The sequence below is a fragment of the Dasypus novemcinctus genome, chromosome 30, assembly GCF_030445035.2.
Source record: "Dasypus novemcinctus isolate mDasNov1 chromosome 30, mDasNov1.1.hap2, whole genome shotgun sequence".
Lineage (NCBI taxonomy): Eukaryota > Metazoa > Chordata > Mammalia > Cingulata > Dasypodidae > Dasypus > Dasypus novemcinctus.
In genome coordinates, this window is record NC_080702.1 from 26,601,078 (window position 1) to 26,625,466 (window position 24,389).

The 24,389-nt window shown below is 65.4% G+C and overlaps 2 protein-coding genes across 2 annotated transcripts in view; one reads left to right on the forward strand and one right to left on the reverse strand.

The window, feature by feature from the left end:
- Nucleotides 1-2,451: 2,451 nt before the first annotated feature.
- Nucleotides 2,452-11,960, reverse strand: CDC37 (cell division cycle 37, HSP90 cochaperone). The gene is made up of 8 exons (XM_058290146.2): nucleotides 11,803-11,960; nucleotides 6,493-6,774; nucleotides 6,311-6,419; nucleotides 6,116-6,231; nucleotides 5,905-6,027; nucleotides 4,865-5,047; nucleotides 4,719-4,790; nucleotides 2,452-2,968 (listed from the first exon to the last, which is right to left on the reverse strand). Exons 1-8 carry the CDS (start codon nucleotides 11,902-11,904, stop codon nucleotides 2,813-2,815), a joined length of 1,143 nt encoding a protein of 380 aa, XP_058146129.1. The 5' UTR covers nucleotides 11,905-11,960; the 3' UTR covers nucleotides 2,452-2,812.
- A 10,061-nt stretch (nucleotides 11,961-22,021) lies between these two features.
- The window catches only part of PDE4A (phosphodiesterase 4A), a 42,940-nt gene continuing 40,572 nt past the window's right edge, over nucleotides 22,022-24,389 (forward strand). Inside the window, 3 exon segments of the mRNA XM_058290517.2 lie at nucleotides 22,022-22,265; nucleotides 22,268-22,325; nucleotides 22,327-22,353. Of these exon segments, the coding sequence (XP_058146500.1) occupies nucleotides 22,037-22,265; nucleotides 22,268-22,325; nucleotides 22,327-22,353 (314 nt within the window). The 5' untranslated portion in view covers nucleotides 22,022-22,036.

A 24,389-nucleotide genomic window follows, 5' to 3' on the forward strand; every position in this document is an offset into this window, starting at 1 on the left:
AGACAGAAAGGGACTGGTGGGAAAAAAAGCCCTGACCCAGAGCCAAGAGCTGCTCGATGAGGCCGTGTGGGAAGAACGAGGAGGTACTGATGTATGGACAAGGGAAGATTGGCAAGCCACGCTATCCGGTGAAAAAAAAACAAGACCCAGCAGGGATTACAAAGCAATGGGGTGCCTGCCTCCCACCTGGGAGGTCCTGGGTTCGGTTTCCGGCACCTCCTAGAGAAGACGAGCAGATGAGGGAACGAGGGAGCCATCTGGGGTGGGGATGGGGGGATAACAAGAACAACAGAAAATGAACACAGTTGGAGAACTCATATTTCCTGATTTCAAAACTTACTACAAGGCTCCGATAATTAAAACAGTGTGGTGCGAGCCTAAGGCTAGCCCTATAGACCGATGGAATAGAATTCACCCATCCATGGCCAGTCCATTCAACGAGGAAGGAATCATCTCTTCAACAAATGGTGCTAAGACAACTGGAAATCCAGCTACAAAGGAATGAATGTGGACCCCGACAAAACCAAAATTAGTTAAAAATGGATCAACGACCTACATACAAGAGCTAACACTATCACATACTTTGCAAGAAAACATTGGGAGATAACTTCAGGACCTTGGAGTAGGCAATGAGTTTTTAGATTCTACCCCAAAAGCACAAGCAACCAAAGAAAAATTGATACAGGGGACTTCATCCAAACTGAAAACTTCTGTGCATCAGAGAACATTCTCAAGAAAGTGAAAAGATAGCCTATGGTACGGGAGAAAATATTTGGAAACCATGTATCTGATAAGGATTTCATATCCAGAATATACAAAGAACTCTGACAAATCAACAAAAGGACAAACACCCCAATAAGAGCTGGGCCTAGGATTTGAAGACTTGTCTCCAAAGAAGATATTTGAATGGCTAAGGAGCGCATGAAGGTATCCTCAAGACCGTGAGCCATTAGGGAAATGCAAATTAAAACTGCCGGGAGATACCACTTCGCACCCCCTGGGATGGCTTATTATGAAATAAAAACAAAACAAAAACGGAAAGTAACAAGTGTTGGTGAGAAACGGGAAGCCTGGTCCGTTGTTGGTGGGAATGTAAAATGGTTTGGCCGTTCATAGATTTACCATACGACCCGGCAATTCCGCTCCTAGGCATATGCCCCAAACAGCTGCAAGCGAGGAACTCAGACAGATACACAACGACGTTCACTGCAGCCTTAGTCACGATGGGCAAAAGGTGGAACGAGTCTTGTCCACGTACTGCACGTCATATTGTCCACTTGGTTGAAATGAAAAGGGAAAAAAAAAAGAAGAGAAAAATCACTGATCCCGGCTGGTGGGTGGGGATCATCCCATCTTGGGGTTGCTGGCCGGCTGTGCTCGGCCTTCCACAAAGCCCTTAGGGACGGCCACTCGGTTTTGCAGCTCAACGTCGCCCCCTGCTGCTGACTGGTGCGCACACAACGGCCCTCCCGTGACCCTTTTTTTTTTTTTTGGGACACTCTGGCAAAAGTCGTGCCCGGCGCCTTCCGGGCGCTGGGGATGTGGCAGGGATGGGAAAGGCCCGCGTTGTGCCCTGGTGGCACCCAAGGTGGGGGAGGGGTGGCGCTCCACGCCGCTGGGAAGGCGCCACAGAGGAGGTGGCCCTGAGCCGCAGGCACGGGCGACAAGCAGCGGTCGGAGTGGCTGCCCTTTGGGGGCACGTTCCTTAAGCTCGCAGGTGCCTGTTTACCGGTCCTTTCTGGGAGCCTTTCTCCGGGCTTGAAATAGCGACTTGCGCCTTCGGAAGGCACCCCGTTTGAGGGCTGCCGGGAAGGGGGTTCCAGGAAGGGGGACCAGCCCCGGATCCGAGCACCCGGGTGCCAAGCGCTGTTGGCCCGCAGCGTCCTCTCGGCCCCTGTCCCTGCCTCCCTTTGCGGGGGGAACTTGGCACCGTTAGCCTGGACGCTGAGGCAGGGCGCTTTTGCCCGAGGACCCGCTGATACAGGTCATTCTGGGTGGTCAAGGGACAGCAAGGAGGCCCTGGTGACGGGGGCCAAGTGATGGGGCAGTCTGGGCTTGGAGGTGGGAGCCGCGGAAGGTTCCCGGGAGAGGGGCGTCGTGCCCTCAGGGGCCCGCAGGCCTTGCCCACCTGCTGGGGGCGGAAGTGGAGGGAGAGGGCAGCCCAGGAGGTGGGGGCCAGGCAGAGGGGATGGGGGCCCGACCCGGGGAGGAGCCGAGCCCCCCACAGGGGAACTGAGGCCTGAGGAGGCCACGTCGCCCCTGGGTGGACGGTGGGACCCTGTGCCCAGGCAGGGCAGACGGCGTGGGGGTGGGCTCTGAAGGGAAGATAAGTCCTGAGAGCGGGGGCGGTGGGAACGCAGGGCAAGGGGCTGGAGGAAGGGGCGCCCCCCCAGGTGGCTCTCGGGGTGTCAGGGGCCCCCTCCCAGCCCCGAGAGAAGAGCTGGGCCGACAGCCCGTCCCGGCGGCCCCGGCGAGCCTCCGAAATCCTTTATTTGACGACCAGTGCTGTGTAGCGAGGAGACCGACAGTGCCCAGAGCCGGCCCCCCCTGCAGCTGGGGGGCCCCCCACCCCACGGGGCCGGCCTGGAGGCGCCCGCCCCTCCCCAGACCCCCGGGGCCTTTGGCGTGTGCTGCTGGGAGGACGGGGGGCTGCGGGCGGTGGAGCCCCTGGGCTCAAAGGGGACTCGGGGGAGCGCAGGGGGCGGTGGGGCGGGGGCGCAGAGAGAGCAGAGGCAGCGGGGAGCTGGGGGGACCGTGTCTGTTTCTGTTTCCGGGAAGGGGGGAGCGGAGCGCCCCGGCGGGCGGGGGCGGGTCACGCGCTGCCGTCCTTCTCATCGCCCGGCTTGGGGACGGCTTCCAGCAAGGGGTCCGTGGGCCCGGCCTCCTCCCCTTCCTTGGCCTCGCTGGCTTTGGAGTTGGGGACCCAGAGGCCGGAGTCGATGCAGCGCTGCATGTGGTACTTGGCGTCCTGCGGGGAGAACGGGGGAGGGCGGGTGAGGCGGGGCTGCCCCGCGGCCCGCCCGCCCCTGCGCGAGCTCGGGAAGAATTTTCCGCCAGGGTGGGGATGGTCTAGGCCCAGCATGGGAGCCACTCGTGGCCACGGAGCACTTGAAATGTGGCCAGTGAGGTAGAATAAGGGCCCTGGGAATTTTACTTAGTTTTGATGTACTCAAAATAGCGTAAGTCTAGGGAACAGATGTAGCTCAAGCAGTTGGGTGCCCGCCTCCCACACGGGAGGTCCTGGGTTCGGTTTTTGGTGCCTCCTAAAGACGACAAACAAACAATGAGCAGACAACGAGTGCAAGAAGTGAGAGGAAACAACGAGCAGATGGACGAGGGAGCCACCTTGGTGGTGGTGGGTGGGTAGCATAGGTCTAGAACAGGGGCCAGCCAACTTTTTCTGTCAAGGATCACAGAGCAAATATCTTAGGCTTTGCAGGCTACATGGTTTCTGTCACAGTGAGTCAGTCAGTCAACCCAGAACTTTTCAGCTCTGAGGCTACATGGCAAAAGCGGTCAGACGATCAGAGAAGCAGGGAGCGTATTTATCAAAGACTAGGCAGTGGGTCCAGAAGCTACACTTGTGCTTTAAATTTACACTCATCAGAGTTTAGTGAAATTTGACCGACGCTTCCTAAAACCCCTGGGCCAGCTCTGCGCCTGGACCCGTTTCACAGATGGGGAAACCAGCGTGGCCGGCCAGGAAGCCACGTGGCAGAAACGGGGTCGCACCCAGGTCTGTTAAGACTCAAGGGAGGGAAGAGGACTTGGCCCAACGGATAGAGTGTCCGTCTACCACATAGGAGGTTCAAACCCAGGGCCTCCTGACCCATGTGGAGCTGGCCCATGCGCAGTGCTGATGCGTGCAAGGAGTGCCCTGCCACGCAGGGGTGTCCCCCGCGTAGGGGAGCCCCACGCTCAAGGAGTGCGCCCCGTAAGGAGAGCCGCCCAGCACGAAAGAAAGTGCAGCCTGCCCAGGAATGGTGCCGCCCACACGGAGAGCGGACACAACGAGATGACGCAACAAAGACACGGATTCCCGGTGCCGCTGACGAGAATGCAAGTGGACACAGAAGAACACACAGCGAATGCACACGGAGAGCAGACAACAGTGGGGGGGGAGACTCAAGGGAGTGGATGTAGTGCAAGTGGTTGAGCGGCGGCTTCTCACACATGAGGTCCCAGGTTCGATCCCTGGTACCTCCTAAAAACAGAACAAGCCAACAAACGAAAACACCCACTCGGGGAAGCCGATGTGGCTCAGCGGTTGAGCACCAGCTTCCCACATGGAGGTCCCGGGTTCAGTCCCTGTACCCCGGAACCTCAAAAGAAAACTTGCAAGCCCGTGACAACCAGGAGAGCGCCGCTGGACCCAGTCACGACGGCCAGGGTTTCCCGTATGCATTATGTGCATTCGTAGTGAGAAACTGGATAAGGAGACTGAGGCCAGGCGGAAGCATCTCGAGGGGCAGACAAAGGTGGGCTGGCCTCAAAGGCACACGCGGCCGCGGGGACAATCGCCGGGGACGGGCGCTCGCGGCCTCGTGGCCGCCCCAGGAGCAGAGCCGGGCCCACGGCAGGTGCCCAGTCGGTGCAGCAGACCGTGGGGCCACAGGCCCGCTTCCTCCCCCACCAGCCGGGAGGGCGCGTCACGGGGGGGACAGGGGCAGGCCCGGGCGGGGGGTGGCTGTGGGGGCCCCCGGGGCGCGGCGACTCACGGTGGGGTCCATCTTGCTGATGGCGTCCTGGAGCATCTGCACGTCCTTGACGTCGAAGCACTTCTGGAGCTCCTGGGGGGCGGGCCGGGGGTCAGCGCCCGGGCGACGGGGAGCCCCCCCCTCCCCCGCCGGGGCTGGGGCCGCACCTCGGGGAGCGCCTCGTAGACCTCCACGGGGTCCAGGCCGCCGGGGCCCAGGCGCTTGCGGCGCTCCTCCTCCTCGTACTCCTTCACGGCCTTCTCGATGCGCAGCTTGGCGCGGCCCCGCACGCGCTCCTTGAAGGCCTCCAGCTCGTCGTTGAAGCCCTCCATGTACTGGCGGTCGGCCGTCTGCGGGGGCGCGGGCTGGTGGCCGATGGCGCGCACGGGGGGGGGGCCCGCCTCCTCGCTGCCCCAGGCGCCCCCCAGCCCGCCCGCCCCCAGCCCGCCCGCCGGCCCCCGTCTCCTCCGGGTGCTCGTGGAGAAAGCCTGGGGGTGGCCTTGAGAGTCTGCCCCTCGCCATGTCCCGCGGGCTCCCCCTGCACAGTTGGTCCAGGACCTGACCCTCCACGGCCCCACCTGCTGCCGCCTCTCTGACCGTCCCCCAGCCCGCCCGCCGGCCCCCCGTCTCCTCCGGGTGCTCGTGGAGAAAGCCTGGGGGTGGTCTGGACTCTGCCCCTCGCCCTGTCCCGCAGGCTCCCCCTGCACAATCGATCCAGGACCTGACCTTCCTAGTCCCGTCCAGGGCCCCACCTGCGGCCGCCGCTCTGACCGCCCCCCAGCCCGCCGGCCCCCCCGTCTCCTCCGGGTGCTCGTGGAGAAAGCCTGGGGGTGGCCTTGAGACTCTGCCCCTCGCCCTGTCCCGCGGGCTCCCCCTGCACAGTCGGTCCAGGACCTGACCTTCCTAGTCCCGTCCAGGGTCCCGCCTGCGGCCACTGCTCTGACCGTCCCCCAGCCCGCCGGCCCCCCATCTTTCCTCCGGGTGCTCGTGGAGAAAGCCTGGGGGTGGCCTTGAGACTCTGCCCCTCGCCATGTCCCGCGGGTTCCCCCTGCACAGTCGGTCCAGGACCTGACCTTCCTAGTCCCGTCCAGGGCCCCGCCTGCGGCCACTGCTCTGACCGCGGGCCGCGGGCTGGCGGGGGTGGGGGGCTGGGCTCCCCGGCTCCCCTCCGACACCGCCCCCGCCCCGCCCGCTGGGGGCCCCCCACCTTGATCTTGGTGAAGAACTGCCGGAAGCAGGCGCGGGGGTCCACCTTCAGGCTCTTGGCCAGCTCCAGGATGAACTGCATGACGATGGTCTGGTGCGCCACCTGCTCCATGAGCGCGCACTTCTGCGGAGGGCGAGCGGGCGCCGCGGCGTCAGCGCGGGGCGGGGGGCCGGCAGCGGCGGTGGGGGGGCCCGGGCGCGGCGCCGCTCACCTCCTCCACCTCCAGGTCGATGCACCAGATGACCAGGTAGTTGGCGGTCTCCTCGCACACCAGGTGCACGTTGTCCGACAGGTACTTCTGGCTGTCGTCCCAGCGGCGGAGCATGCCTGCGGGGGGGGGCGGCGGTGAGGGGCGCGGGGCCTCGGGGGGCGGGGGGGGGGACGGCCGCGGCCCCCCCCAGCTCACCGAAGTGCTTGATCTGCTTCTCGTGCTTCTCCACGAAGCTCTTGTGCTTCTGCTCCCTCACCTCCTCGGACTCCTCCTCGGCGCGCTCCGGCTTCGTGTTGACCATGCTCTGCGGGGCGCAGGGGGGAGGGCGTCACGGGGGGCCTCGGGGCGCGCCGCCCGCCCCCCCGGCGCCCGCCCACCTTGCTGAAGCCGTCCTTGCTCAGCGTGTCCACGTTCCAGGGCAGGCTCTTCTCCTTCTTGCGCAGCGCCTCCAGCTTCTGCTCCCAGCCGCGCTCCTCCTTGCGCAGCTGCTGCGCCTCGGCCTGCAGCCGCGCCAGCTCCGCCGCGCCGCCCGCGCCCTCGGCCACCTCCAGCGCCCTCAGCTTGCGCTGGCACTCGGCCACCTTGCGCTGGCACTCGAGGCGGCCCCGGTCCAGCTCCTCCTTCTCCTTCTGGAACTGCTCCATGCGCTCCACCCGGGCCTGCGCGGGGACGCGGGCGGCCCGTCACTCGGGCACCGGCCCGTCTGGGGACCGGCCTCCCAGCTCCGCCGTCCCCCACTGCCTGCGTCCGAGTTGGGGCCTGCCCCTCCTCTGCCCCAACCCCTCCGTGGCTCCCACCTCCCTCAGGACCCCACATCCACCCTGCGGCCCGCCAGGCCCGGAACCCTCCGTCCTGTCTCCACCCTGCCTCCTCTGACGACTCTCCCTTTGCTCACGGCCCCCGCCCCACGGGCCGCCTCTCCTCTCTGCACACACCGCGAGCCCCAGGGCCTTTGCACTGGCTGCGCCCTCCGCCTGGAGCGCCACAGGGCTTACGGCTTCGCAGCCTCCCAGTCTTGGCTCAGAGGTCGCCCCGTGGTCCTGTGCCGGGCGCCTGTGGGGCGGCGTCACCCCCCCCACCCCCCGCATGGCCCAGCCCCACCCCAGCCTGGCCCCTGGCTGGGAGCCGGCCCCCTCCAAGGAATGGGAGCTGGGGAGGGTGGCGGGTTCATGGGGCTCGTTCCTGGGCTCGCCTCCCAGCCTCTCCCCCACGTAAGGCTGCCGAACCCCTCGCTGGAGCCTCCTGCGGCCACTCTCTCCCGCCCGTGAGCCCCCTCAAGCCAACTCGGGGTCCCAAAGCCGCCTCCTGCCTTAAGCCCCCAGAGCCCGGCCCTCTGCTGTGCCCCCCTTAGCACAGGTCTCCCCACTCTTTGCCCCCAGCCCTGCCTCCTCTCCTGCTCGGCCTCCGAGCCCGGACGGTTTTCCCTTCTAGGTGTTTCTTCAGTTCACGCCCCCACCCCGGTCCTTGCACCTGGATGGCGCCCGATCCCCCCCACCCCCAGCTGTCTCCAGGCCAGTGCGCTCCTGAGCCCAGCCGGATGTCCCCCGGCCTCCTGCCACCACCCCCGACGTTGATGCCCAGGTACCTCGTCTTCCACCGCGCCCCAAGTGCCGGGATGCGGCCCCGTCTCCAGGCTTCGGGCCCTGCTTGCACTGACGTCGCGCTCGGACCCCCGGGCTCCCCCCAGGCACACGGCTCCAGCACCCCCAGTCCCTGGCCCCCCCTCCAGCCCGCCCCACAGGGCCTGCGCGATCTTCATCACTGCTGCCTCCCACCCGGGCCGGAAGGGGCCTCGGAAGCGAGTGCAGCTGACCCCAGCTCCGCCTGCCGCGACCCGGCCCGCTGGGGTTCGGATGGGAGCCCCCGGCCCCTCCCCGGGCCCCTCGGCTGGCAGAGGTCCCACGGGAGCTGGGCCCGGCCTCCTCCTGTCCCGGGCGTGCTGGCCCTGGCCGGCCCCCGCACGCAGCCGCGCACGCCGGCCTCTGGGCTTCCGAGCACGCCCTCCCTTCCCAGAGCCCTAGGCCCTCTGCTTCTCCTGGCGGACGCCTGTCTCGCACCCAGGCCCCAGCTCGGACGAGCGCCTTCCCCAGGTGCCCCGGCCGGGGCGTCGCTGAGTCCCACCCACCCTTCTGCCATCACCCTGTGCAGGGGGTCGCCACATCCCACGACGGCCACGGACTGGCCGTGTGCCCCTCACTCTCTGACCCCTGGTGTCCTCGTCTGTCAGAGGTAACCCAGCACGCCTGCTCGCGGGGCGGCACTGGGCAAGGCCACGGAGCTTGTGCCAGTTAAGAGCCCAGAGCCACGCTGGACGGTGTGAGCGCCATTTCCGGGCTGGCTGCTGTCACCACGCACTGTCCCGGGGGACACCCCCCTTCTCTCTTGGGCTCGAACAAGAAAATGTCCCTCAAGGGCTCAGCTCCGTTTCTGGCCCTGAGGGGGCACTCTCCAACTGGGGGTGGCTGGACCTTGGTCAAGCAGCTGAAACCTCCTTGTGCCTCAGTTTCCCCCTCCGGGACACGGGACCTCACGGGATTGCCATGAGGACAAGATGGGTTACGCCCTGTCAAGGCTTCCGGCACAGCACGCACGCGGCCTACCAGAGCCACTGTGCTTCCCAGTGTCGCTGTCATTGTCACCAGCGATTCCCTTCTGTGCCCGATTGGAGCTCCGGTCCCAGGTTCCGGTCCTGGGCTGGGAGGCCTGGGCCCAGCTCCAGTGCCTGAGCGGGCGGGCACAGCCCACTCCGAGGCTCGCCTTTCCCCTGTGGATTATGGGTCGAGAGAACCCACACCTCACGGACGGTTAAGTGACGGGAACCTTGGCCTCTGCCGCCCGCCTTGTCCACGAAGGGCCGATGTCACCCTGGAGTCCTCCCACCGCCCCTGGAGGGTCTCTCAGCGGCTGCCGTCACAGCCAGACCCACACTGCGGCAGGAAGTGACCGTCCGGCTCGTCTCTGCTACGTGGCCACTGAGCTCTCCAGGCGGCTGCCAGGGAGGACGCAGCTAAATAAAGGTGTCCGGGGACTGGGCGGGGGGTGGCCGTCTGCCCGGCCTGGGCTTTACGCCTCGCGACTGGGAGGGGGGCAGGGCAGGAACCAGGGCTGCAGGAAGGACCACACAGAGGGGGAAACTGAGGCTCACGGACTCTCGCTGCTCTACGGCTTGCTGGAAGGAGCGGCGAGAAACCAGCGCCAGCGGCTTGTCGCTGGGCAGGGGAGCAAGGAGGCTGGGGGCGCTGGCTTGTCCCAATGTCCCTTCTGGAAGCTTTGGAATTCTTTCACCATGAGAATGAGTCCCCGAAATAATAGTGATGATGATAACTGCTAAAACTTAAGAGGCTTTATTACGTGCCTGGTCAGGCGCATTCCGGATTTTAAATAACGAGATCCTCCCAAACATCCTACGGAGTGGGTACTGGTAATAGTCCCAGTTGGGGAAACCGAGGCACGGGGAGAACGAACAACTCGCTGGAGGTCATGTAGCTCGTCAGGGGTGCCGGAGCCCAGATCTGCAGCTAGGTGGGTGGGCCTGCACTTGGACCCACGGAGCCAGGCTAACTTTTTACTAAACCTCTCGCCTCTTCTAGAACACTCCCGGCCAGACCCGGAGCCAAGTTCCAGGCGGACCCAATCTCATTTCATTCTGACAGGTGTCTCCCTCCGCTCCAGGGTGAGGCGGCCAGTGGCAGGGCTGGGATTAGACTCCAAGGTAGGGAAAGCAGATTTGGCCCAACGGATAGGGCGTCCGCCTACCACATGGGAGGTCCGCGGTTCAAACCCCGGGCCTCCTTGACCGTGTGGAGCTGGCCCATGCGCAGTGCTGATGCGCGCAAGGAGTGCCCTGCCACGCAGGGGTGTCCCCCGCGTAGGGGAGCCCCACGCGCAGGGAGTGCACCCCTCAAGGAGAGCCGCCCAGCGCGGAAAAAGTGCCTGCCCAGGAGTGGCTCCACACGCACAGAGAGCTGACCCAGGAAGAAGACGCAACAAAAACAGACAGAGATTCCTGGTGCTGCTGACAACAACGGAATCGGACAAAGAAGAACACACAGCGAATGAACACAGAGCAGACAACTGGGGGGGGTGGTGGTAAATAAAAGATAAGTCTTTAAAAAAAAAGGGAATTCAAGATTGCCTGTTGCAAAGCCCCGCTGCTGGCCTCCTCTCCTCGCCACTGCCGCCACGGGACCCTTGAGACTAAGGCAAGCCGTGAGGCTCTCATCGGCAATACAGGAAGAAGTTGTGAGCTACCCAGGGAGGAGGCTGCCTCAGGAGAGGGGCACCTCAGCTGGCAGGCACCTGCTTTCCTGAGGAGTAACAAGGAGCAACCTCTTTATGTAACAGAAACACGTATTCCTTGAAATAGTCTTTATGGTTTTGTGGCGCTCCTAAGTACTTCTTTTTAAAATGCTACATGGGGTAAAAAAGGGAAATGCCAGAACTTTCTTACTACACTCCAGTGGCTTGCCCAGAGGGTACACTACCCCGGAACCTCAAGTTTTAAGGAACAGAAGGTTGAGAGGGACTGGGGGCCAAAGTGCTGCCGCAGAAGGATGGGGGAGCACCCTTCCAGGAGTTTCTGGATAAATCATTGGGAGTTGCCGCACGGGAGGGCAGAGTGGGGAATTCCCCACCAGAAGGTTCTGGGAGTATAACAGGCCCAGGTAAGGGGGGTACAGGAGCTCTAATTGGGGGAGCAGGAGGTTAGACCCTTATATCTTATAAGGGCCACTGGGCTGCCTGTGAGCACTTTGGGGGCAAGGGGAGGGACAGGAGGACATGGGTCACCCAGACTTGGGATTCTAGGATCTGGATTTGGGGATTCTGCTGTGGGCAGGTAGATAAAATAGGGGGTATGAATACAAAATCAGACTGGGAGGGCGTGTGGGCGAGAGCAGGGACAATTCCAGCATCGGAGATGTGGCAGATCGGGTTGGCGCCAGGGAGGGCAGGGTGAACGTGGGGTCCAGGGGCAGGGGCTTGGGTGTGATTTCCCAGCGCCCGGGGAGGCCCATCTTGGGGGTGGGTGAGGACAGGGCGCTGCACTCCCAAGTTACAGCGGGCTGGAGCTGGGTGGGAGCCGGGCCGGAAGCCACGGGGGCGGGGTTCCTGGTGTCATGGAAAACGGTATACAGTAGGCTAGAGGAGAGGGGGCGGGAATCGGAGCTCCAGCAGGATGGGGAGCGGGCGGTTGGGGCCGGAGGGAAATCTCGTTTCCAAATCCCAGTCCTTGGTGGGACGGGGGACCCTGGCGGAGCACCTTAGAGGGTCTGGGGTCCCAGGCCCGGAATGGGTGTCTCGGGGTAGGTTTCTTATTCGGGTGGGAGTAAACCGGCTCGCTGTCTGGATCTGATTGGGAATTCCCAGTCGAGGCCAGTCCCTGGACAGAATCAGAACACTGAGAGCGGAGACTGACAGGCAGAGCCCTGGCAGTTCCCAGACGAGACTGAGGGGGTCCCCAAGGCTCGTCCTGGGAACCGAGACTCTGGGGAAGGGGTCCTTAGGGGCTATCAGGAAATCTCACGCAATAACCGGCGGGGGTAAACTGAGGCAGGGGCTCAGGAGGTGACTCGAGGGAGCCCGGGCGACACCCGGGGGTCCAGGCCGGGGGGGTGGGGGGTCCAGGTGTCAAGGGCGGGGTCCGTCCCCGGGCGGGCTCAGGGGGCGAGGGCGAGCGCAAGCGCTACCTGATGCCGCCAGCGGAAGAGGCTGGCCGTGTCGATGTTGGGGTGCGTCTCGTCCTCATCGTCCGACACCTCGATGTGGTCCCACACGCTATAGTCCACCATCTTGCCTGGGCGGCCCGGCCCGCTCCGGCTGCGGCGGCGGCGGCGCGGAGGACTGCGCCGGCGCGGCCCCGCCCCTTCCGCTTCCGCCCGGGGGCGCGCTCGGCCCCCGCCTCGCCCCTGACGTCACATCCCTAGCAACAGCGGCGGCGGCCCTGGCGACCGAGGCCGCCTTAAAGGGCACGGCGCACGTGTCTCGCAGCCGGGGAGTCCCCTCGGGAGAACCCGGCCGCGCCCGGCGCGGGGGGCTGCGCTGGGCACCTCCTGGGGGGTCACCCGGGCGTGAGCTCCGGCCTCGGGCTCCCCTCATGTCCAGGCCCTCCCGGAGGGGGGTGGGGCGCTGGCGGCAGCCGCGGGAGAGGGGCGCGGGGGGAGTCGGCGAGACCGGAGGCGAGGATGGTCCCCTGGGCCGGGCCGCAGTGACGTCAGCGCGAGTCCCCTGCAGGGGGCGGGGCCTCGGTCCGCCCCGTCACCCTGGAGAGCGGGGTACCCTTTCCTGCGCGGGGGGGAGGAGAGAAGACATTGACCCTGCCCTTGCGGGGTCGAGGGCGAGGAGGGGGGGGCACTGCCTTGGTGCTCCCCCGGCTCGGACCCCAGCCTCCCCCTTCCAGGCCCCTTTTCCGTCCCCAGGTGCTACCACTCCAGGGCGGGGTCTCGCGCGCACACCCTCTCTGGAATCACCCCGGCCCCCCCCGAAATCTCCAGGGCGCCGGTGCGCGGCGTCTCCCCGCACTGCCGCTGAGTGTCGCTGATGAGCCAGCGGCCAGGGCCCGCGACCCGGCGCGGGGCGGGGGAAGGGGCGGGGGGGGGGGAGTTCCCTCCGCGTAACAGTCTGGGGCGGCTCAGAGCCCCCTCCCCTTTCTGCCAGGGGCCCCCTTCGTCCCCCGAGGCCCCGAGAACCGCCCTATTCTGAGCTCGGGGACCCCGGCTGCACCCTCACGTCCCCCCCCCCACCACCACCACCCCCGCTTTGATCCCGGGATCAAAGGCCCCGCTGCAGCCTGGGGCCAGGCTTATCGCAGATTAAGGGGCGCTCGGCGGAGGGAGGGGGGACGCACTTCCCGCCAGCCGCCTCTGCCCGGATTTGCGGGGTGGGGGGGTGGGCAACTGGAGGGAAAGAAGAAAAAAGGTCTCCAGACCCGGGCCGAGCCCCCTCCCCCCCCCCCCCGTCTTGGGGAGGGGGAAGGGCCGGCCAGACAAAAGCATCCTCCCCCCGCTTCCCCTCGCCCTTCCTTCGAGCCCGCCTCCCCCTCCCCCCCCAGCTGGGGCAGTCCAGCAGCGCCGCGGCCGTCCCCGCCCAGGCACGCGCGCGCACGGACCCGCACCCCGGCGGGGCTCGCAATCGGGCGCGCGCGCACACTCACACACTCACAGACACACACACACACGCAGACACCGGCAAACAAAGGGTCCGGACACCCCCGCCCCCTCCCGTCCCCCGGCCGGAGAGGGCGGGGCGTCCCATCCCCAGCCCCCCCCCACCCCGGGGCCAGGTAAGCTTGGGGCTGCGCGTTGCAGTGGGGAGGGGGGGCCCGTGCGTGACCCGGAGCAAAGGGGCGATTGGCGGCGGAGGGGGGCTCTTCTTCCGGTCACCCCCCCCCTTTGCGGGCTCCGGCGCCGCTGCCGGGCTCGGGGTGTGTGCGTGGGGAGGACCCCAGATGCCGGGGATTCCCAGGTTGACGCAGGGTGGACGTGGGGGTGGCTCTCCTTGCCTTTCGAGCCCGGCGCAGAGAACGGGGTACCAAGGAGCCCCAGCTCCCAGAACTAGGGACCGGCAGCCCGGGAGCTCCCCGGTCAACCCGAGCATTTATTTCCTAATCTCCTGCCAGCCAAGCAATTTCCAGCCTTAGGAGCTGAGAGAGCAAGAGAGGAACCCCCGGGGTTGCTTAGCACTGTCCCTCTGTTTCACACCCCCTCCCATCAGGGCGCCCCCTGATGTGGTTTTTTGTTCCTGGAGGGATGCTTCCTTGCTGCACCCCACAGCCTCCCGCCACTTAGCTGCAGCGGGAGCCAGGCAAAGGCTTTGCACTCTCGAGCCTCAACTCCTTCATCTGCACAGTGGGTGTGAGGTCGTGCCGGCCACGTCTCCCTGGGCTCCAGTAGGTCTTCCTTAGCTCATCCTGTACCTAGTTCCCAAGGGCCCACTGTGTGCGGGGCGCGGAGATCCGTCTCTGGTGCCAGTGGCCCTAAACAGGGCCAGGGTCCCAGCTCTACTGGAGGAGCAAGATGAGTGGGGTAAACCGAGAAGGAACGGAGGGCCTTCAGACCGTGAGCGTAAAATTCCCCCGCTGGCCTCGAGAGTTGGGGGAAGCAGGGGAGGGGCCTCCGGTTTAAGTGGGGTTTCTGGGGTACCTCTACCCTCCTTGTTCTCCGAGCTCCGCCAGGGCAGGGCCAGGTCTGCGTAGAGCTGGGGCACCATAAATAAAGGGGGGATTAGAGGAAAACTAAGTTAACAGCACTTTACATCAGACCGGGGTTTATCCAAGCCCACTCCCATTTTACAGATGAGATGATTAAGTCCCTAAGCCTAAGAGGTGGACAGGGTAGGTCAGCGGGGTGGGAGCCTGAAGGCATGTTGTGAACAGCTGGGAAAGGAAGGGGTCAGGGGACAGCCAGTGCCTGCCCATCCCCACACTTCCACGGCGACCCAGCCCTGTTCATTCATTCAAATATTTATCCAGGGCCTCCTCTACGCCAGGTGCTGAGGACACAGCCGTGGACAAAACAAAGCTCCTGTCCCTGCGGAGCTGACATTTAGTGGAGGAAATCGAAAAGAGGCGACAGGCAGGAACAAATGAATACATAATAACAAATTGTGATGAGGACTGGGATGGAAATAGAGGATTTGTAACAGGAGAGGAAAACTGGGGGTCCCCGAGGATCTGAACGACTCCTCAAACACGCTCGCCCACACTCAAACCACACACACGTCGTCATACCAACAAACTGTCAAACCCAGAACCCAAATGCCACACCTGAGGTCACATAGCCGCGGGGGGCCAAGATTTGAACCCGCATCTGCCTTTCTAACCATCATGATAGCCCGCTCGTCAATGCAGCTGCACGTACGGAGCCCCCTTACCCACCCCCGCCCCCCATATCCAGGCAAGGTCACACAAGGGGTACCTCCAACCCCACACCCACAGGGCCCAGACAGATGTGGGGTTGCCCTGTCACACACACACTCCGGCAGGTAACGGTCTGTCTCAACTCTGCAACACTCGGGCTTCTAGAAAGTTCCACCGGTTCCGTGCCCCCTGCCCACCTGTGTCCAAAGTCTCCCACGCGTAGACGTGCATGGGCTTGGGCGGTTATCGTCCCTCTCCAGGAGGGCACGCTCGGGAGGGGGCGGCAGGGACATTTGTCCCACTTCCTCTGAGAGTGGTGGTGGGTGGGCCGGGGTTGGAGGCACCAGGCCAGGCCAGTGGTTTCCAATTGGGTGGCTGTGGATGGTGCTGCCTGTCTGGGCAGGGGAGGAAGGCTCTCTCCGCAGGAGCCCGGTGCCAGCTGTCCAGAGCAACCTGCCCGGCCATCTGGACGCCCCTCCCTGGTCAGGCTGCAGCCCCGGGGAGGGGAGGGCCGGCGTGCTTTGTGCCTGATTTCTGCAAGAGGGCATGCCTCTCTGGACAGAGCTGGCACGCCAGGCTCTGCTTCTCTCCCTAGGGCTGCCAGCTTCCCATCACCTATTCCTTCCTCGCTCTGAGCACCTACCGTGGGCGACAGAGTGTGCAGGGCCCCGGGCCAAGAGGAAAACGCAGGGTCCCTTGTTCAAAATCCCTGAGGGCTCCAACAGGGCGACAGAGGAGTTTCAAACCCAGCGCAGGCCCTTCCGAGCACCGTGGTGTCGCCTGTGCCACCACAGGGGCCACACATTCACGAAGCCAGCCCCCGATTAGCCTAGAACAAAAATCTCCCACCCTCGTGGACCTGAGGGGTCTCGGGAGCAGGGGAACAGAGCAATGTATGATATATCTGGGGGGGGGGACGAGAGCTGAGAAGAGAAACAAAGCTGGGCGAGGGGCAGAGAGTGACAGCGGGGGGGCCGGGAATCCATCTCCTGGAAGGCTTCCAGAGGGAGGTGGCTTTGAGCAGAGAGCTGAAGGCGGTCAAGGATCCAGGCAGATTCATTCATTCATGCAATAAATATTGGTGAGGACCCTAGAGGGTCTTAAGTCCTAGAGAGCCAGCAGAGAAACAGATCAAGGTCACTGCCACAGGTCCTAAGCCACGGACAGGCCAGAATTCACGAAGAGGATAAGGCAGTCATGCTGTTGGCCTGTTACAAGTTCAAACCAACCACCGGCTGATGCAGATTCAGGCGGTCTAGGGGGTGAGAGGAGCACAAGATAGGTGAGGTTTGTCTTCCCGGTAGAAGGAGCAGCAGGTGCAAAGGTCCTGAGGCCTGAATATGCTTGAAGTGTTTGAGGAGCAGTGCGGAGCCCAGTGGGGTTGGAGGGGGGCTGACAGGAGGCGAGTTCGCTCAATGCAGTGGTGTCTCCCCTGTTTGTTTATAGTGACATAAGTCAACAATAACGATAATTATTATTATTAGGATAGTGGCTACCATTTTGCAGGCACCTCCTATGAGCTAGGCAGCGTGCCCAGACTCTTACATGCACCGCTCTACCTCATCCTCAGCAACCCTATCAGGGAGGTCCCACTATTATCCGACTTTTACAGAGGAGGAAACAGGCCCAGAGAGGCTGAGCAACTTGTCCAAGGTTACCCAGCAAATAAGCGGCCGAGCTGGGTTTGAATACGGCTTTGTCAGGGTCATTCTGGAGCCCGAGCATCTTACCACGTGACCCTGTGGCTGCCTGAGTACACACATCTCTCGGCAAATGTGTCCGGGTGCCTCTCTCCCTGCGTCTGCTTCATTCATTCCTTTGTTTATTCATTCAGCAGGGGTGGAGATTCAGTGTGCCAGGGCCTGACTAGGGCTATGGGGCGTCTTGCCCTCCCTGGTGGGGGAATACAGGCAATTACAGTCCTGAACCGATGGGCACTTCGATGGGGGCAGAAAAGGCAGCAGGGGGAGGCCAGGATGTGGGCTGGCTCCCTCTGCCTGAGAAGAGGGAGGTGAACTTTAGACATTTATCCATTTGTTCACCAGCGTCCATCGAGGACCCGGTAGGCGCCCAGTGCTAAGCACTGGCATGGTAGATGATGTTTCCATTCCCATCCACTAGTTGACATCAAATTGAGATGTTAGCCGGTGCAGTAAGGTACGAAAAAGAAATAAGAGCCAAAGTACGCAGTCAAAGCACGCAGTCCATGACAGACCTGCTAAGAACTTGATAAAGATCATGCTCAAAATATTAACTAGATATCGAACAAATACTTAAAGTTTAACAAATGCTTATTGGAAGTTCCAGGTTCTATTCTGGGCACTGTTGAATACCTTTGAAACAAAGTAGGCGAAATATTCCTGCCCTCTTGCAGCTAAGAGTCTAATGGGGGTGGGGGAGACAGGAAATAAAAGTAGTAAATAAATTGCAAAATATATTATGAGGTGGGGGGTGGGGGGGAGAACACCCCAGCAGGATAGAGGGGTCAGAAATGCTTGGGGGACTTGCAACTTTAAGTGAGGTGGCTGTGAGAAACGTCAGCCAAAGCCTTCCTGAAAAGGTGAGATTGGAAGGAGGTGAAGGAGGGAGCCCCGGACTATTTAGGGGGAGAGGGTTCCAGGTAGAAGGAAACAAGTGCAAATGTCCTGAGGCTGGTGCTTCTCTGGTATGTCCAGGGACAGCCAGGAGGCCAGTGTGGCTGGAGCAGTGAGCAAGGGGGAGTGTGGGAGACGAGGACCTGGAGGGAGCAGGTGCGCCGTGCAGGGCTGGTGGGCTCCCGGTGGAGGGCTTGGACTTTTTCCCTGAGTGAGGTGAGAGCCATGCGAGGGTTCCGAGCAGAGAAGCAGGGAACTCTGACTTGGGTCCTTCAGGCTCACGGCATTGATTAAGCAGTTGCACTTCTTGTGCGAATGCAATATACTCTGAGCTCACTCATTCTTCGGGATTTTCACGGGGGGGGGGGGGTGGTGGAGACACTGGAGCTCAGAGAGCTTAAGCCACTGACCCCTGGCCACACAGCAGCAATCTGCAAGACGCGTGGCCCCGGGTGGCAGAAGCAGGCGCGGCGGCGGCGGCATCGTGGGGGCGCCGCGTCTGGGCGCCTGTCCTGTCTGTCTCGGCGCGCCTCTGCCCGCCGGGCCCCCCCATCTGTGCCCGGCCCCCGCACCCTCGCAGCTATTTCGGGTGCAGGCACGCCAGCCCGGCTGCTCGCGCGAGCCGCTTCCTCCGGCCCCCGGGCTCGGACCACGCGCCGCACGTGGCCGGCTGCGGGATCCCCGGGCCGGGGAAGCCCCCCGCGGGAGGAAGGGTGGGGGCTGGGGGGCGCCCGCGCCCCCAGCGGCCGGCCGCGGCATCGGCGCGCCCCGATCCCCGCCGTGCGTCAGCGGTCGCCCGGGCAACGGGCGGGCCACGTCACCGCCGGCAGGTGCGTCATTTGCCCGCTGACGTCACGGCCGGGGAGAGGCCCCCGGGGCTGGGGGGGGGGAGCGGCGCGTTCCAGGCCCCGCCGGCAGAGGGAGCCCCCGGGGCGCCGGCGGGCTGATGCCCCGGCTTGGTCCCGCAGGAGGCGAGGCCCCCGGGGGCGCCATGGCCCTCGCAGCCCCCGCGGCGCGATGAAGAGGAGTCGCAGTGTCCTGTCCGTGGCCGGGATCGGGACGAGGGTGCGAGGGATGCGGGATCCGGGCCGCGCGGCTGGACCTGGATGGCGAGGCGGGGGCGGGCTGGGGGGGGGTGGCCAAGGCTGTGCCCCAAGCCTCGCCCTGTCGTGCCTCAGTTTACCCCCCTTTCATTCGGGCTTCGCGAATGGGGAATTAGGCTTGGGGGCCTCAGATGGAAGGGCTGGGAGGGGGCACAGCCGTTAAGGCCAAGAAGGGGGGGGGGCGGTCTCCTGGACGTGGAGGAGCGGGGAGAAACCCTAATAGTGAGGTGTTGGATTTCAGACACGGGGCCCAGGGCCCTACGTCTGAGACATCTACAGGGAGTCCCACCCAAATTATGGGTGAGAGGGGGCCTCCCAGACGGGAGGCGTGGAAGGGGACCCTCGGTGGGAGGGGTCAGCGAGGGCGCGGAGGTGAGGGGGGGAGCAGGGGACCTCTATCCCCACCAGCCACTCCCTGGGAGGACAGGGCCTTAGCTGCCAGGGCCAGGCCAGCGCCCCCATGCTGCCCTTGTCCCTCCCCAGAGGCCACGGGAGACCCCCGAGCCCGGCCGCTGCGACCTGCTGGGGGCCGATCTCCGGCGCCCCCGCCGCCGCCTCTCCTCGGGTCCCGGCCTGGGCTGGTGCCAGCCCGAGCCCTCAGACCCCGGGGTGCCCCTGCCGCCACGGCCCACCACGCTGCCGCTGCTGATCCCCCCACGGATCTCCATCACCCGGGCCGAGGTCGACAGGTAGGAGGGAGGGGGGGGCCGGGCCGGGAGGGGCGGGGGCGGGCTGGGTCCCGCGGGGCTCCGGGGCGCCCTAGGTGTTGGCAAAATCCCCTGAAACAGTCTCCCCACGCCGGGCTTGTGGAGCTGACCAGCCTTCTTCCCCCCCCGGGCAGCCTCTAGGAAACCCCTTCTTCCAGTTTTGCAGCTGCCAAGGAGGACAGGAGGTGGGGCCCTGCAGCCTGGGGGTGGGGGATGCCCCCCCACATGCACAGAGCTGGGCCGAGCTGGGCCTCTGAGCACCCCCGTCCGCAGGGACTCAGTTTCTCTCCCACCTTCAAAAACTGTCCTTTTCTCTCTGGGAGAGCTGAAAGGCACCTGGGAGCTCCAGCGTCACCCTCTGCTTTCTGGCTCTTTTCACCTGGGGTCTCCTGAGGGCACCCCAACTCCCCTCCCCCTTGGGATGAGTTTTCAAGGCAGACACAGGGCGGCCCTGCCTGGCCCCCCTCCTGTCCCCAGGCCACTGCTCCCTGTAGCCTCCCCCCCACGTCCCAGCCTGTCTACTCAATTGGAGGTTCTCAGCTTGGGTCCTTGTACCGTGGATCATTGGAGGGGGGGAGGGAGTGATTGTCATTCCTTCTCGGGGCCACTTCCTGCGCCCCCCACCGCGCCTTTAGCCTCTGCCTGGTTTGCTGGAATCTTAGCCAGCGCGGCCTCAGGCCACAGGCCGCACTTCCAACCCTGGCCCATTGCCTCGCATCCGCCTCCTGCAGCCCAGCTGCGGCCTGGCCCCCCACATGCCGCCCCTTTCGGGTCACCACCCATCCTCCATCCAGAGCCCCGCCAACGCTGCAGCCCTCCTGCGCCCCCTCCCCCAGGAAAACGGGCTCAGCCCAGGACCCTCCGTCTTTGCAAACCTCCCCCCCCAGAAGCCTCAAGGGTGCCCTTGGGGGGGCACACTTCTGGCCTCTGGGACACCCGCGGCTGCTGAAGTGGGGGACGAGCACTTGCTCCCTTCTACGTGCGCCCACGCCCGGAGCCCCCTCCGGCAGGGAGAAAAGCGGCTGTGGGGGTTGGAGACGGGCAGGTTTTTTTTTTTCTTTTTCTTTCTTTCTTTTTTTTGATGAGAGCAGCGCGGGGGGGGAGGGAGGACGAGGGTAGACGCCGCGGCGGGTCTCGGGGAGCCGGTGGGAGGGGGGCGCACGGGGCGCGGGGCCCGGGCTCCCGGCCGCGCCCTCCAGCGGGGACCGGACCCAGGGCGGCTTGGCCCCCGGGGTGGGGGGGGCGGCCCGGGGTCTCGGCTCCGGCCGGGGGGGTGGGGGGTGGGGCTCGGATCCCGGTCGCTAGCTGCTCGGCGCGGCGCTGGGGGAGGCGGGAGCGTGAGTCACGGCGACTCCCGATTTAGGTGCCGGAAGGGGGGCTCTGCCCGCGGGGGCCGCGGGGAGGAGGCGCGGCTGTTTACTCGCCTGAAAAGGGCACGGGGGCGCGGCTGCCCGGACCTGCCTCAGTTTACCTCCTGCAGAAGCGCTCCCTGAAGAGGCCGTGATACTGGGACGGTGGGCGGGCAGCCCGGGGAGTGGCCACGGGGTGTCCTCCGGGGCCCACACGGGAACCAGAGGGGGACACACCCCAAAGCGGCCGCAGGCTGACCACACACACACCAGCACGCGTGGTTGCCCTGAGATACCCAGACAACCGACGCCAAATCGCTTGCACAACGCCGGCCGCCAGCACGCACCGACTATTACGCGTAGCCAAAAGGCGTGGGAACGCACACCTAGCGCCAAGGCCACCGGAGGAGACTCCGCAGGGCGCACGCCGTGCGACCGGGCGGCACACGCGCGCATCCTCCACCCCCAGGCGCGCACACACACACGCACACACAGTGAAATCCGGAGAACCGGGCACATCGCGGCAGTCCACCACGTGCGCGCACACACACTTCCAGCCGGCACCGAAAACACAAGCCAACCCTCGCCAGGGGCCACGTGCGCCGACACGCCGCTCGGGCTCCCGCAGTCACCCTCGTCGGGCGCGCCGGCCGGCGATCCCCCGCACACCGCGCGGGCGCCGCGCGCCGGGTTCCGGGACCCACGCCGCACGCGCTCCCCCTGGCCAGGGGTAGCGGCGAGGACACGCCAGACCCGGGCTCCGCCCCCGCCGTGATGGACAGACTGACTGACACCCCCAGCAGCCAGTCGAGAGTCTGCTCCTTGCTCGGATTAACCGCTTAACTCCTTCGCGCCCGTGCGCGCCGCGGCGAGGCAGGGCGCGCTGGGGAGAGGCGCGTTCCGGCGCCCCACTCCCCGCCGGGAGCGGGGCTTGGCGTGGGCGGGGAGGGCCCCCCTCCCTGGGTGGCTGCCCCCCACTGGCCCGGACGGAGAAGGAGGGGGGCGGCGCTGACAGCCGCCGAGGGCTGGGGGCGGGGAGGGGCGGGACGGGGCGGGGGAGCCGGGGCTGGCGCGGAGCAGCGCGCGGAGCTCGGAGAGCGCAGCCCCGCACAGAGCGGAGCGCCCGGCGCCGACAGGAAGCCGCGGCGCCCGGCCCGGGGGCGATCGGCCCGCAGCGCCCCCGGGTCTGTCCCCGGGGCGCCATGGCCCCGCCGAGGCCGGGCCCACCCGCGGGGCCCCGGGCGCGTGGGCTGGCGCGCCCCTGAGAGGGGTGCAGCTTTGGAGAGGCCGGGGTGCCGCTGGGGGGCCCGCGCCATGGAGCCCCCGGCCGCCCCTTCGGAGAGGAGCCTGTCGCTGTCCCTGCCCGGGCCCAGGGAAGGCCAGGCCACTCTGAAGCCGCCCCCCCAGCACCTGTGGCGGCAGCCGCGGACCCCCATCCGTATCCAGCAGCGCGGCTACTCGGACAGCGCCGAGCGCGCCGAGCCCGAGCGCTCGCCGCCCCGGCCCATGGAGCGCGCCGACGCCGTGGACACCGGCGACCGGCCCGCCTGCGCACGTCCCGCCTGTCCTGGCCCTCGTCCTTCCACGGCACGGGTTCGGGCCCCCGGCGCGGGCGGAGGCAGCTGCCGCCGGTGAGACCCCGGGGGGGCGGCCGAGCGCGCGGCGGAGGGGCGCGCGGGGAGGCCGCGGGGCGGGCGCTGTGGGTGCGGGTGGGGTCCACCCGCGGGGGCGGGGGTTGGGTGGGCTGCGCCGCGGGGGCGTCAGGGACCCGGCCCGGGGCCAGGCCTCCGGACTGGAGCGCGTGCTGGGGTGGACCCGGGGGGCGCTCGGGGGGGGGGGGGGTGGTATCTGCTGCGCCCCGGCTGAGGCGGTGGAGGGCACAATTTCAGGGCTCTGTCGTCTCCGTGCAGGACGGAAGGCGAGGCTGGGTCCCCTTTGGAGGGACTTAGTTTTGGGGTACCGTGCTAGGGGGTGTCCTGGGGGCACCCTGAAGGGAGAGGCCTTGCTGGGGCCGAGACTCAGGGTCCTTCTAAGGGCGGGAGGGAGGAGCTTTCCTGGACTCACCCTCCAGCAGCCGAGGTCATAAATCCAGGGGGCCTCTTGGGAATAATACGTTGGGTTTCTGGGTGTTGGGGCGTTGGTTTGAGGTCCCTCTCAGCAGGGGTGGTGGGCTCAGGAGCTGCCCAGAAGAGGGGACGAGTCCACAGGGGACCCAGAGTCCCAGCAGGGGTGAAGGAGGGAGGCCTATCTCCTCAGGAGATGGGGAGATGGGGGGGGTCCCCTGACTGTCCTGAGCTTTGTCTCACTGGCTTCAGGCGATGACCTGCTGTGGCCCCCTTGGCTGTGTGCTGCGCTTGGACTTCTGGTGTCCCTCGAGGGTAACAGGGTGACCGTGTGTGCTTCGGGGTGACAGCGAGATCTCCCGGGGTCCTGTGATGGCCGCGGTGTGACCGTCCCGAGCTCCTGGCACAACAGTGGTGTGACCCTGGGGAGGTGTGGACTCACGGGGACGAGGTGCTTGTGACAGCAGGACTGGTCCCCGTTCCTGGGACGGTGTGACCGTGCCACCTCCCCCGGAACAGTGCAGTTGTGACAGAGGCATTGCGTATGCCCCCGGGACACCGCGACTGCGCTCTGGGCTGCGCGCCCGGTTCCCAGGACGGCCAACTTGTGGGGTGTTCCCTGCGGCTGGCGTGTGCTCCCCGACCTCTCGCCACCTGGAGAAGCTCGGGGCCCTCTCGCCCCCCCCCCCTCTGTGGGCTCCGGGGTCTGCCCGGGCTCCAGTCCTGCGTGGGACTGGTGGCGTGCACCGCGGGCTCTGCCAGACCCCGCGGCTGTCCCTTGGCTTGGGACGTCACCGGCTGGCCGGACTCGTGCCTCTCCCTCGTGGGGTTCCCGGATGAGACCTGCTCATTCTAGTTCTCTCTGGGGCCCCTCCAAGGGTACCGCAGGCCCCCCCCAGGCCACCCCCACGTCCTCTCTGGGCCCTCCCAGCTGCTCCCCCAGCCCCCACCCCCCAGGAAGCGAGTGTCGTGGGTCGGACACAGCAGCCTGGTATTTTCCCAAGGGGAACTTGAGAAAAGCTGAAGGAAGACAGAGCTGGGATCAACAGGAAATGCCAGGAGCAGGGGCAGCCGGCCAAATGGGCGCTGAGAGACCCAGGGCGGGTGGGGGGGAGCGGGCCCCGCTGCCTTCAGAGGCCCCAGAGACGCTCCCACTCTGGCCCCCAGAGATGCTCACTCTCGGGGGACAGCGGCTGAGTGGTTCTAATCGTCCTCATTTCAGCGACATCCATCTCCCGACGGCTCACTCTGGGGCCTCCTGCTGGGATTGTTTCCACACCTCCCCATCCCCAGTGTCCCGTGTTGGACATATGGGGAAACTGAGGCCCGGAGAGGCCAGGGGCCTTTTCCTCCTGACCCAGCTCACCCACCCAGGCAATGGCAGAGCGGGGCTTCCGGCGCCCGGTCCTGCCTGCTGCCTGGGTGTCTGCACAAGGGTTCTCGCCCTCTGGGAGCCCTCGGTTTCCCCGGTTGTCAAGTGGGACTATTGTGGGGATTGTGTGGGTGCCCGGTAGAAAGTGGCTGGGGGACCTGGACTCAGGAGAGAGGGGCTAAGGCTGGGGTGGGACAGGCTCCTCCAGGGTAGGGGTGGGGGGAGAGGAACC

Excerpts from the sequence above, each read along its gene's own strand:
- CDC37 (XM_058290146.2), bottom strand. The coding sequence starts at position 11,904 with ATGGTGGACTATAGCGTGTGGGACCACATCGAGGTGTCGGACGATGAG. Across the intron at positions 6,420-6,492 it reads GCAAGGACGGCTTCAGCAAG|AGCATGGTCAACACGAAGCC; the intron begins GTGGGCGGGCGC and ends TGCGCCCCGCAG. Across the intron at positions 2,969-4,718 it reads TCAGCAAGATGGACCCCACC|GACGCCAAGTACCACATGCA; the intron begins GTGAGTCGCCGC and ends TTCTCCCCGCAG.